General features: G+C 34.1%; 1 protein-coding gene across 7 annotated transcripts in view; it reads left to right on the top strand.

Annotated features, from left to right (window-relative positions):
- LOC148848348 (polycomb group protein VERNALIZATION 2-like) overlaps positions 1-11,007 on the top strand; it is a 49,549-nt gene extending 38,542 nt beyond the window's left edge. For all 7 annotated transcript variants that reach the window (XM_088952130.1, XM_088952129.1, XM_088952131.1 and 4 more), the window contains 5 exons: positions 679-727; positions 1,540-1,623; positions 2,615-2,694; positions 8,148-8,237; positions 10,551-11,007. In XM_088952130.1, the coding sequence (XP_088808256.1) occupies positions 679-727; positions 1,540-1,623; positions 2,615-2,694; positions 8,148-8,237; positions 10,551-10,698 (451 nt within the window). In that variant the 3' untranslated portion in view covers positions 10,699-11,007. The remainder of the gene's footprint in view (positions 1-678; positions 728-1,539; positions 1,624-2,614; positions 2,695-8,147; positions 8,238-10,550) is intronic.
- Positions 11,008-13,626: the final 2,619 nt, after the last annotated feature.

Here is a 13,626-nt window from a genome sequence, read left to right as displayed (position 1 = left end):
TCATTCTTTTTTAAGATTATAATTATAAAATAGACATTATTAAACTAAAATAATCATTTTGTGTGTTTATATAATATACTAATTTCCTTTTATTATTTTCTTATTTATTAGGGTTTAATCAACACAAACATTGCCAAATGTTGTATTGAACCCTCAAAGACTTCAAAACCTGAACCCCAATAAGTAAGGAAGAACTTAAAATTTCATTTAATCAGCACATTTTCTTCTTCCATATATTATTCTACTTCTTCTTCTACTACTACTACTACTACCAATATTTTTTCTTTTCTTCTTTTCCTATAACAAAAATAAGGGTTCAGCCCCTATATTTTTTGAGTTTTATTTTCCTTCTTTTTCTTCTCATGAACATGTTGATTTTCTATACTTTAATATGAACTTTATACTTTTCTTTTGAAAATTAAGGAAATATGGCTATGGTACCTAGGACCCTAGGATCTATGTTTTTAACATAAAAAAATCCATTGCCTGGGCAACTAGGCGACAAGGTGCCCCCATTGTCACCTAGCCTCGCCTTGACGCCTCAAAAACTATGTTGGACAGATAGAATTTTTCCTTAATTGGACAAATAGGAGTTTATTGAAATTTTTTTGTTTTATCAAAAATTGCTTCTGCAATTTTGATTAGCCATTTCAACTGACCATGTTCTTTTTCTATCAGTCATGCACTCCTGCAGAAGCGGCAATTCTTTCATTCTCACAGAGCTCAGGTGATAGGTGACTCTTTCTCCAGATAAACAATGATTTTTCTTTGTTGTTCTTCTTAGTTTTCTTTTCAATTGTTGAGTTTTTTTGTTTGCCTCGTGTGTCATCATCTAGCATTTTCTTGTTGTGGTTAGACCAGTTTCATCAATGTGGTTAGGCAATCACTAGTTGTTTTTGCCTCCCTAGGTAGTACAGCCAGCAATTGGTGCCTAGGTACTTGGTACTTGCTAGTTGACCCAAAAAAGTGAAACGTTTAAAGTTTAAGATGATGTTTCAATGCCATATACAAGTTTATTTAGTTAACTTAGATTAAAATGTGCAATAAGGGATATGATAATGTAATATTTAGTATATCTAGTCTATGTTTTACAAATATAAAATTGAAACTGTTAGAATATATCCTAATGTTAAGTAAGGGTATTTATGTTAAATAAAATAAGACAAGTGATTTGAATCTGTTGATAAATGAAATCAACCATTCAGCGGTCTCCCTTATTAAATTGGATGATGGCATCATTTGGGTTTTTCTTTTTTCTTCTTTTCTGGCTTACTGGGTTTCCTGGGTGAATTGATAGTGTGAAATACACAGTTATTCTTTTACTGCGAATAAGAATTTGTGCAAGTGGTTGAACTACTATTAAAGTTTCCTCACTTATATCCAACAAGAACTTAATACTAGCTTGTAGGAAGGTTCCACTAGATTAACATGTTACAGAAATACCCATTTTCTTCATTAGCATTAGACTAAAATACATGGTTGATCTGAATGTGTGTGCAAACTCATTTTGAAGCTGGAACTCTTTGTTTGTGGTTGAAGCCAATGGCATTGGAGCAGGTACTATCAGATCAGGATAGTGAGGATGAAGTTGATGATGACATTGCAGATTTTGAAGATCGAAGGGTATAATTTGTTTTTTCTTCTCTTTCTTGTTTCTTTCATTTTGTTTTGGTAGTTAACTCTATTGTTTGGATGAACTGTAAGGGGCAAACCCCATGTCTGTGGTAGTCTGTAACTATGTATACATAAGGAGCTATAGAAGATCCCTCTTGGCTTAACATGATTTTTAGAACAGCTTAGGAAGACTTGCGCAAATCGCATCCATTTCTAACACAAATTGGTTAACCTCACCCCTTGAAATTCCTTCTAACATGATATAAAATTGGAACTCTTGTCACCTTTACTTTCTCCTTAATCTGTCCATGAGGAACACTTTACTATCAAGAGTTTGGTGCTGTGTTTCCTTCCATAGGACCATTACCCAATGTTGGTCATGGCTATCTGGGACCTTAGGAGGGATGGTTTTTTGAACAAAATGGCTGCTCTCAGACCTCATACTTGTCAGCCTGAGATAACGCCATTGCACCAAGAATTGACCCTTGTTTTGTTTCCTGAGAATTGTTCCAGAAAATTACAAACGGGCCAATCTTGGCATGATTGCATTGTTGCATCCCTGGGGTCTGACACCCTGGCTCCTGTAAATGGCCTAGCATAACTGTGTTGGACATGATATGTACTCAACACAAAACTGGATAGTGCTGGACACTTTAGTTAACGTATTATAGCATCAAAACTTAGATTAAAAAATAGTAGTTAGTAACACATTATACTACAAACACTCGTGCATATTAGAAGTTCAACTAACTTCAGCAGGATAGGTATTGAGGAATGTCACTTAGCCAAATACTAGATACATGATATAAGCATTTGAAGGGGGAAGGGGGAGCATTTCAGTAACCTTGGGTAAGTGGTTTCCTACAACATATTTTCTTGGTGGTATCCTTCACTTTTATCAGGCATTATGGTTTAGGCTATTTGGATTTATACATCCGACATCTCTGCTAATTATCCTACTGTATTTGGTTAGACTAATTATTAGGCCTTAATGTTGCAGATGCTTGATGATTTTGTGGATGTAACCAAGGATGAGAAGCAGATCATGCATCTTTGGAACTCATTTGTTAGGAAGCAAAGGTAATATTCAATTATCACTGCTTTGGGTTTTGTCATCTTTATTGGGGAATACCATAAAGAAAGCACTAAACCCTTTTATTGGTGTGTAAGGGATCTATTAATATTATAAATTTACTTTCTAAATGGTAGGAGGCAGATAAGAAAAAATTAAATTTGGATGGACCATACTGGATGAGCTTAGACATCACAGAAGATATATTCTTCTAAGTTCCTTGGGTCCAGTCATTTATGCAAATTCCTTGAATGTGGAAGTTCTAGCTCTAATTCAAGGCTTAAAACTGACCAAAATAGCTGGCTAGAAGCATTTCATCATTGAAGGGAATTGTCAAGCAGTCATTAACTTAATGATTAAAGATTGAAAGAGGTCAGCAATCAAAAAGAAAAAAAAGATTGAAATGGAGGTACCATGGACACTCAGGTTTGTCTTTCTGGTTAGAGAAGCGAGCCTTGGCTGAAAACCTGATTACCTTCTTCAGGTGAATGCCCACAAGAGACAAGAGTCTAGCTGATCAATTGGCCAGAATGGGAGTTATTAGGGACAATTTTGTAGGGAGAATGCTAGGCCCAGGGTGTGAATTGTAAAATCTCATGCTCTTGTTATAAAGCGGTTAGCAAAATGCTTTTTCCCTTTCTTTAGTTTTTAGATGTCCTAATTTGAATAGTTTATGGCATTTTATTTTGCAATAAAATTCTCTCCTTTGTTGCTTATAAACAAAAATATAGTTATAGAATGTTAAAATCTCTGTATAAATTATGCTTTCTATAAAGCATACCGGAAAACCCACCAGTCCTCTTAATTCCACCTACTCATGGCATTAAAATCTAAACATATCAGACCGAAAGAACAGGTGGAGGAACCTGAAAGCGCAGGTGGTGATTGTTTCGGAAGTGTGCTCATCAGTTAGGGATACTGTTTTCTGTTCTTTGTGTCATCCATGCATCTCCTCATTTGCTTAATATGTTGACAAGTTCATGGAGTATGTGTTATTTTCACGAGTATTTTCACCAGTTTCTATTTGTACCATTTTGTCCCCATTCACAGTGTCCTGTTGAGTAAGGAATACATACGCTTTGTTCCCAACTAGAGGTGCCCTGGCAAGGAATGTCTGCTTATCTAAGTTGATCTTATCTTTGTCTTCATATCTTGTTTATCTACATAATTCACGGAGTTGCAAATACATTTTCTATATAGCTGGTCCGAAGTAAGTTTCATAAAATACTGCATTTGGGATGTCAGTGGGTTGGGTCAAGTGGTAAAGCTGCCTTGATCCAGTCCCATAGGGTCAAGTGTTCCTGCCTTCCTGGCCCGCATCAAGTACAGCTTGAGGCAGCCCCGCACTAAGCCCATCTCATTGGCATCACTAAGTCATGTTATAGGTGTTGTAATATTGCTGATTAGATGTTTTGGTGAGATTGTCCCTTGTAAATCTTTCTTTGTTAAGAGAACTTGAAATTTTGTGCTTTTCTTTAAATTAAACCTAAAATTATATTTATAATAAGTCTTCATGAATATACACCAAAACAAAAAGGGCTTCCTTCTGACAAGGAACAAAAAGGGCTTCTCAATAACTTCAGGGAATATCTGTATCCCAAACAACAATAAAGAAAAGAACTATGGGTGGAAGGAAACCCATAGCAACCAGATGATGAAATATACGAGAGGAACAACACAAAGGAGGAGGTGAAGGAGGCAATGTACTTTTTGATGGTGGATTGATTGATAGGCCATCCACTGGAGGAGTTGGATCATAACAAAGGGAAATCTTGTGATTAGGACTATAACCTAGAAAAACACTTAGCAGATTGGGTTGACAATTTAGTACTCATGTGGAGGAAGGTAAACAAAACAAATAAAACAAAAAACATGTAAAGTTCAGTAGTCTAGAGGACAATGATGTAATTGTTCAAATGAAAAAAACGTTGGAAAAAGTAGAAGGGCATGACTTACACAAGATATATTGAGGTAGCTACAGCATTAGCCCAGGAGCACCAGAATCCTAAAGAAGTGTCTCAATCATTTTAAGGAGTTGATGATTCATCCTCATTGCTACACTGTTTTGTTGTGGTCTGTGCCAGGACATGCATGTTGGGATAGAATATCATACGAGTGTAGTATCCTTGAAATTAACTATCCATGTACTCTCACCCTAAATCTAAATTAAGAATTTTGATTTTAGTAGAAAATTGGGTCTTGACTATAGCACGGAAAATTTTAAAGGAAGATCTTCACATTTCTTTCTCAAAAAATAGATCCGTGTAAAATGAGTATAATCATCAATGAACAATACAAAATATTTAAATCCCATTTGAGACAAGACAAGTGCAAGCCCCCATACATCACTATGAACTATTTCATACAAGGTTTAAAATGTCTATACAATAGAAATACCAGTCACCCAAATACAAGACATATGTTGAAATGCTGAAAATGTTAGATGAAAATATTGTAAAAAGTATAGACATTGTGGAAATATTGTGAAATATATGAAAATATGCACTAATATTTTGTGAATTATTAAAGAAAATTATTACACCTTTCTAGACTACTAGCAAGTGTGCACGTGCTTTGGACATGGCAATTTTTGATGATGAAGATGATGATAGTAAATAATATATTTCCAAAATTTTCTACGTTTTTTATATTTCTATCACTATAAAAATTATTCTTATTTGTCACACTCATTTTGTTTAATATGATGAATATACGATATTAGATATGTGTCTGCTGCCCAAATGTTTTGTACTATTTTTTTTCTTTTTATACTTTTGTGTATTTTTATCTTTTTTTTTTAATTTGTATTATTATTTAATTATGAGTTTATGACATCAAATGACACATTTGATCCAAAAGGTTGAATTGTTGACTTGCCACCAAATAGGAAAACAACTACAATTATAGGTTGGTTTTAAATTTATGTTTTATTTCTATCATCAATAAAAACAATTATTTTTTGTCAATTATTTTCTTTAAGATGATTAATTAATATAGGATTCAATAAAAGAATGGGAATTAATACCCTAAATGTAATAGTTCGAATTACATTTTGTGTCCTCACAATTAAAGATAGACCAAATTCAAAAGTAGGGTATTTTAGTCAAGAATAGGATTCAATGAATGTTAACGGAAATTAATACCTTAAAATAAGATTTAATGAGAGGGATTTGAATGAGGAGAAAAGTGGTGGTTCAAATTACATTTGTCATTACAATTAGAGAGGGACCAAATTAAAAAATTGGGGCATTTCAGTCAAACAAAAGTTACACTCTCATTCACACTTTTAATAGCAGTATAGATTGTCAGAAAACTTGGGGGTAATTTAAGGCAATTTCTATATAGTAGTAGTAGAGTAAATCAATTTCCTAAAACTTAGGGCTTGATGAAAAGGAATTGAATGAGGAGAAATCTAGTAGTTCAAATTACATTTTGTGCCCTCACAATTAGAGAGGAATAAATTCAAAAATTGCAGTATTCTAGTCAAAGGGGTACTTTAAGAAGAAGAAGAAGAAGAGAAATCTGGTTCGAACTAGATAAAAAAGGGTTCTCTAGTCGGCCAGGTATTATTTATATGTTCCTGAATAAAAACCACAAAGATACTTATGCCCCTAATTAAGAATGGGACATGGTACCTAAACCAGAATATAAAAGACATTACACCACACTCTTAATATAAAACGAAATGACCAAACTACCCCTGTATTTAGCCGACTCCAACAGAATGCAATGTGGCCATATTCCTTGCATTCATGATATTATACAGAAGAAAAATCCCTACCACCTACTCCTTTACCCTTAAAGGATTGTGCTACAAGAGCTACATCAGGTTTTGTCTTGCTTTAAGTTTGAATTTCTTCCCTTAGGCTGTGTTTGGTTGCAATGCAAATAAATTTGTACTAATGCAAAACCATGACAGTGCAAATGATTTGAGTGTAAATTTTGATCAATTTTTGTTTCAAATTTCTTACCTTAGGCTGTGTTTGATTGCAGTACAAATGAAGTAAATTAAGACATGAAGCAGAATAAAGTAAAATCCAAAACAAAATTAAACAAGAATTTGCATTTTTTTACATTTGCACTCCCATGCATTTGTACTAGTGCAAATAAAATTTCACAGCGATCAAACACAGCTAAGCTCATTTTGGGAAGAGTGTGAATACAAATATGTGCAATGCAAAACCTTGTATTTGCATACGAATTTCTTCCCTTAGGCTTAGTTTGGGAAGAGTACAAATACAAGTATGTACAGTGCAAATACGTACAAAACAATCTAAAATTCTAGGTTTTGTACTTTACATATTTGTATTTGTACTCCTTCCAAACTGAGCCTTAGCAACTATGATATAATTTTGGCATTTTTGACTTCCCATTCTTCCATTCCCTTGGCAGATTTATCAACCAGCTTAACCTTTGTACCATTCAGGGGCATTTTCCCTTCACAAAATATCGGAACTGGAAATGTCACAAATTGTAGTTAGAACCATCAAACCTATATAACTTATCCAACGCTATTATAGTTCTTCCAGCAAGAAAACTTCAAGACCTGAACTAGAGGGAACTTCTACCATAAAATAGTAACCGAGAAGATGTGGTATATCACAAAAAAAATAAAAAGCTGGGAATCTTGAATCCCAAGCCCAAACTTCAACTGGGTCAAGAGATATACAGGGACAAACAAATTTGACCCTGTATGTTTACAATCTCAAGAACATATGAAAACCCAAAATTCCTTCCCTTAAAAATTCGGATAAAATCCCAAAACCAAGTAAAAATCTTCTCAAAAATACCTTCAATGATTTCTCCTTCGAAATAAAACTTTAAACCCTCATTGGAAGCTCTTGAATGAACACTACCCTTTAATTACATCACGGAGAAAGCACTTGGCCTGGGTTCATAGTATGCAACTAAGAAGAAGAACAAGTGTTTGGGAGGGTGTAATAGAATGCCCCCCAACCCCAAAGATCAAGTCTCATTGAATAGGACAAAACTATGTATAATTACAACAATGCCCCTCATTAGCAGGAATATAACAAGTTAACGTATATACATCCTATTGCAATACAATGAGGCCCACCAGTCATGGTACCAGAACAAAGAAAACATAAAATAATACTAAAATACACAATCCTATCAACAAAGATGACATGGAAGGTGGCCTACTCTTGGCTGTGAGATGAACCACCTGCAATTTCAAGCCTGTACTGACCTAAATGCCTCTATATCACACTAGATAATTGTTATAATTTGATGTATCCGGTGTTTTCTTTTTTTTTTTTTTTTCAATATACAACCTTCTAACACATGCAAGAAGTAATAAAGGGTGATTTACTGTGTTAAAAATCTTGAGTTGTAGACTCATATTTTGCTTTTAATTACATTGCTCCACAATGTGGTTGGTGATTATTTATCTTCATTTTCTTTTATATTTCCTGAAAAAGCTATTGGTTTGTGGTGGCAGAGTGCTGGCAGATGGTCATATTCCATGGGCTTGTGAGGCGTTCTCGAGATTGCATGGGAAGGACCTTGTCCGAACCCCTAATCTTATCTGGTAGTGCATCTCTTGCCTATTTTTATGCAAAAATTTTGCATATAAAGCAGTAAAGTACTTGCTAGACCTAGTTCCAAAATTTTGTGCTGATATGTATATTCAATCTTATTGATGGAAAATCATTCATCAAAAAATATCTTATTAATGGAAAATGTTCATTTGGTATTGATGAACTAGACTTGATCTTAGATTCTAGACATGCACTTTGCATTCATGTGGAAATGTAGTCAGTAGAGGCAGCAACCTGTGTCCAACACCTGGAAAGCACGTGTAAGCTAATTATGGCTGCTTGTATGGTCACTTTAGTACAGGCTGGTGAACATCATAGTTGTATGGTTGTTGTTGCCTTGTTGAGCATTTTCTTCCAAAGATATGAGTTCCCTTTGAGATTTTTTTTTTGAGTAAATTTTACATGTATAATTGGTTCAAATGGAAAAGAAAGTTTAGTCATCTCAACTTGTATCTTGAAGTTAATCATGTTATAATTTGTTCACTCATGCTATAACTTGGAGGGTGGGGAGTGGGTCTAGCATTAGGTTTTGGGAGGATGATTGGTCTGGAATTGGGAAGTTCTGTGAGATTTGTCCAAGGTTGTACAGGTTGGGTTGGAAAGGAGTGCCTATTTCTGAATGTTATGAAGTCTCAACTGGTTCTGTGGTTTGGACTCCAAACTTTAGAAGGCCTCTCCTCGAGTGGGAAATTGAGGAATGATTGGATCTGCTGTCAAGATTGCAATCTCTGGTAATTAATCTGTCAGCTGGTGACATCAGATGGTGGAAGGAATGCAATGATGGAAAATTTACAGTCAAGTCAATGTACTCTATTCTGATCAGAAATATGGTGGAAGCCTATCCAATTCAGGGAGTGTGGGGGAAACCACTGCCCCCAAGGGTGGAAGCCTTTGACTGGCTAATAGCCAGGGGGTGCATACTGCCTCAGGACATCCTAAATGGTTAATGATTTCAATGTCCAAGCAGATGTGCTCTTTTCTTGTCTGGAGAGGAAAACTTTATGCATTTGTTCTACCAGTTGAGGAATGATTGGATCTGCTGTCAAGATTGCAATCTCTGGAAATTAATCCGTCAGCTGGTGACATCAGATGGTGGAAGGAATGCAATGATGGAAAATTTACAGTCAAGTCAATGTACTCTATTCTGATCAGAAATATGGTGGAATCCAATTCAGGGAGTGTGGGGGAAACCACTGCCCCCAAGCAGATGTGCTCTTTTCTTGTCTTGAGAGGAAAACATTATGCATTTGTTATGCCTATGCAGCTTCATTTCCCCAATATGGTCCTACTTCAAGCTGTTTAAAGTGGATATGTAGTCAATTTCAGATCAGTTTGAAATCTTTGGCTGTTGGCCAAGAATTCTGGGTGGTTCTATGGTCATGTGGAGTTGCATTCCATTTGTGGTATGCTGGGAAGTTTGGAGGGAAAGAAATAGAAGAATATTCGAGAATAAGAAGAAAAGATTCAAAGAGGTGGTGGCTCGGATCAGCTCATCAGTGATTGGTTGGGCGTTGATTCTGCCAGAATTTCAAGGATTAAAGAAAGAAGACTTGGGGCAGATTTCTGGTGTTCATTGAATTCCTAAAATCCTGGGTTTTTGTTGTATTTTTTGCTTTAAAGTTCGCTATGTTGTTTTATTGTTTCTCTTGGTTTGGGGGTGACCTCTTATCATCATTCTTAAGCTGTAAACTTTTATTTTAGCAATAACTTTTTTTCTTTATTTATCTTCAGAAAAAAAAAAAAAACTTCAGGTTCTATCGTTCAAAAAAAAACTTGTTCAGGTCCTTCATACTGTAATTGTTCTTGTATTTTAAATTATTAGTTCTTTACTTGATGTGCTGTGTCTATACAAAAGCAGTATTGCCAGGACATCGAACTTGCGTAGGTGTAAGAGAATGAACTGGTAATATGGAGGACCCATCTAATTTTTTGAATTGTGTTTATATCAATATTGTTAGACTCTGATCAGACAACCATTTTGGTGACTGGGTTACGGTCTTCAGTTCAACTGTTCAACTTCTCAAATAAAAATATGAAAAATCAAACTATTAAAAATTGAAAATGGTGCTAACACATGTAATAGGGGTAAGTTTGACCATGTCAACATTTCAAGTACTGTGCAACAAAACACTGGTTGGTATGGTGGTGAGTTAATTATTTGCATACAATTTTTTACACATCATCCCTCTTCTAGGACTTAGTAAGTTGTAATATCCTGATCTGTTGCTTGTTTAGTACTTTATCTTCGAAATTTGAATGGTTTCTATGAACTACTTGTGTTAATGTCCTTACGGTTTAAGCAGGTGTTGGAGGTTGTTTATGATTAAATTATGGAATCACAGCCTCCTCGATGCACGCACGATGAACAACTGTAACATAATACTTGAAAGATACGAAAATGAGGGCTTGGATCCTAAACAAAGCCAGAGAGGAGGTTATTCATCTTACTGACTTTGGAAGAAAGCTGGGATGGGTAACAAGGAAAAGTTTTTTCATCTAATTAACTAATTTCATGGTACCGTCTTTGTATTTTCTTTTTATTCTTTTCTTTACGGTTCTTTCCATTTTGATTATTGGGCCAGAAATAGGTTGCCATTCTTTCATGGGTATACGAAGAGAAAAAATGAGGGTTACTAGTCTTATTGTAAAGTTAGCCTCTCTTGTATATAATTGCGATGACATAAAATTCTGGTTAGCTTTTGATTGATGTGAAAATACCAGTGCAAAAATGTAACGAGAACTAATTATTTGAACGGCAAATTTCTTATAGTACTTCGGTTTAGCTAATTGACTTACTCTACCCAGAGGTGCAAATCGGTCGTGCTACCCGTGGTCCGGCATGGCACAGTACGACAGCACGCAAGCCATGTCAGGCCTGACATGATGGCCTGGGCGATATTGGGCCTAGGGGTCTAGGTCCATGGGTTGGCACAGCACAATGCGTGCCATGCTGCCCATGACCCACAAGTTTGTAGTGGGCCACACTTGGCTCGCTTGATGAACTAGCCGTTGGGGGGGTTCCCTAACAGTTAATTTCAACTTTTGGGGGTTTTTTTTAATGGAAACACCCTCCAACAGTTATAAATAGCTATATATAGGATATTTATGTATTTTGGTTTTTGGGGGGTGGAGAAAGCAGGACACATGCCCCCTAACTAATTTAGGGGCATTTTGGGTAAAGTAATCAACTTTACAATAATTAAAATACCCCACCTAGCAACTAAAATATGATTAGTTTTTAGCGTATTTTGGGTAAATGAATGATTTTCAATTCTTATAAGTAGCCATATCCTTTATCATTCTCATTACACCAATTCAACAATTCATTTAATCTCCTCTAGGTCTCAATCTCTCAATCTTTTATAGATTTTTTTATTTTTCAATTTTCAATTTTATTAAAGTTTCAACAAAAGATGGCTTGTTCAACTGCATCTCAAGTTAACAATTTGGGAGGCTTGAATTTTGGAGTTGAAAGGTTTCAACCATTACGGGGACCCTGATCCTCGCCCCATGGGATCCTCACTAATATATAGTATGTATGCATATGTTATATAAGTATATATGTACACATACATCTATATTAATATTTTAAAAATATGGTTAAATATTTTATAATAGGATTATAAATTTGAATTATTTCATTTTTATTTTTTAAATAAAATAAAAAACAAAAGCAAATTGGTTAACATTATAAAAAATTACGAGGAATGGGATCCATGCGGGGATGGGGACAGGGATGGGGATGGGGATTTTCGCAGGGACGAGGATGGAGAGAGGCTCCCCATCCCCGCCCCTTTGCCATTCTTAATGTTGACGATATTTAGTCGCAGCATGGTAGTATTAGCACCGATATGAAAGCTATTGATATTGACGAAACTTTCATCCCTAGTGTTGATACTAGGGGAAAGAAAAAAGAATGTCATTAAGTTTATTAACCTGATTTGGGAAATATTTAAAGTAGAGAAGGTTTAGTGAAAGGGAAAAAGAATTGTTTGCCAAAAATGTAGAAAAAATTTTAGCTATTGTAGTAAGGGTGGTATTGGCAATTTGGCAAACATTTGCTCACCCATGAAAAGAAGAAGAAGAAGAAGAAGGGAGAGAAATAATACAAACACAAATTGGGGGGGGGGTATTTTTAAATATTCTTAAGAAAAAATGAGTTAAGAATTAGTAGAATACATTGTACATGTTGAACAACCATTTTTGTTAGCTGAAGATACTAAACTTGAAAAATGGTTACATAATTCTGTAAATCCACAATATAAAAAAGCTTCTAGGAATACTATTAGATCAGATGCTTTTAAAATTTTTTATTCATATAAACAAAATTTAATTTATATGTTATTAAATCTTAATTCAAAAGTTGCACTTACTTCTGATATTTGGACTTATAAATTTAACATAACTTATATTAGTGTTATCGGTCATTCTATTGATGAAAATTGGCTTATAAATAATTTTTTTTTAAAGTTTTACTAGGCTTGAACGGCCACATACTAGCCCAATTATTGCTTCATGTATTTTAAATACTATACAAGCTTATGAAATTAACAACAAATTATTTTCTATTAGTTTTGATAATGATAGTAATAATGATTCAGTAATAAATATTTTAAAATCTCAATTAAAATCATGTTTAAATAATAAATTATTTCATATTAGATGTGCATTTCACATCTTAAATTTATGTATTCAGAATGCTTTAAATATTATTTTTATTCGTATTTCAAAAGTTAGAAATTATATTATACATATTAAAAGTTTTGGAGCAAAAAAAATAAGAATTTAAATTTTTATGTCAAAATTATGGTTTAAAATGTAAACATTTTATATTAGATGTTAAACATAGATGGAATTCTACCTATGCTATGTTACAAAGTCGTATTTCTCACAAATAAATTCTTAGTGATTTTTATAATGCAAAAATGCCTACTAATATTATATTTGATGAAGATTAGGAAATGGCAATTTGTATAAGAAATTTTTTTTAAACATTTTTATGATGCAACTAATGAATTTTCGGGAATTTATTATCCAACTAGTTGTAATTTATCTTATCAATTAATGATAATTAGCTATTGTTTTGCAAAATATAGAAAGAATCCACAATTTAAAAGTATTGTTGAAATCAAGGTTCAAAAATGCCTACTAATATTATATTTGATGAAGACTAGGAAATGGCAATTTGTATAAAGAGATTTTTTAAAACATTTTTATGATGCAACTAATGAATTATCGGGAATTTATTATCCAATTAGTTGTAATTTAGCTAATCAATTAATGATGATTAGTTATTGTTTTGCAAAATACAGAAAGAATCCACAATTTAAAAGTATTGTTGAAATCAAGGTTCAAAGTATTGATGCGTATCGTATCGAT

Source organism: Nelumbo lutea, chromosome 6 (assembly GCF_056320005.1).
Source record: "Nelumbo lutea isolate HS-2025 chromosome 6, American lotus-T2T, whole genome shotgun sequence".
Taxonomy (NCBI): domain Eukaryota; kingdom Viridiplantae; phylum Streptophyta; class Magnoliopsida; order Proteales; family Nelumbonaceae; genus Nelumbo; species Nelumbo lutea.
The sequence above is the reverse complement of the archived record's forward strand: the minus strand, read 5'-3'. Positions and strand labels throughout refer to the sequence as shown.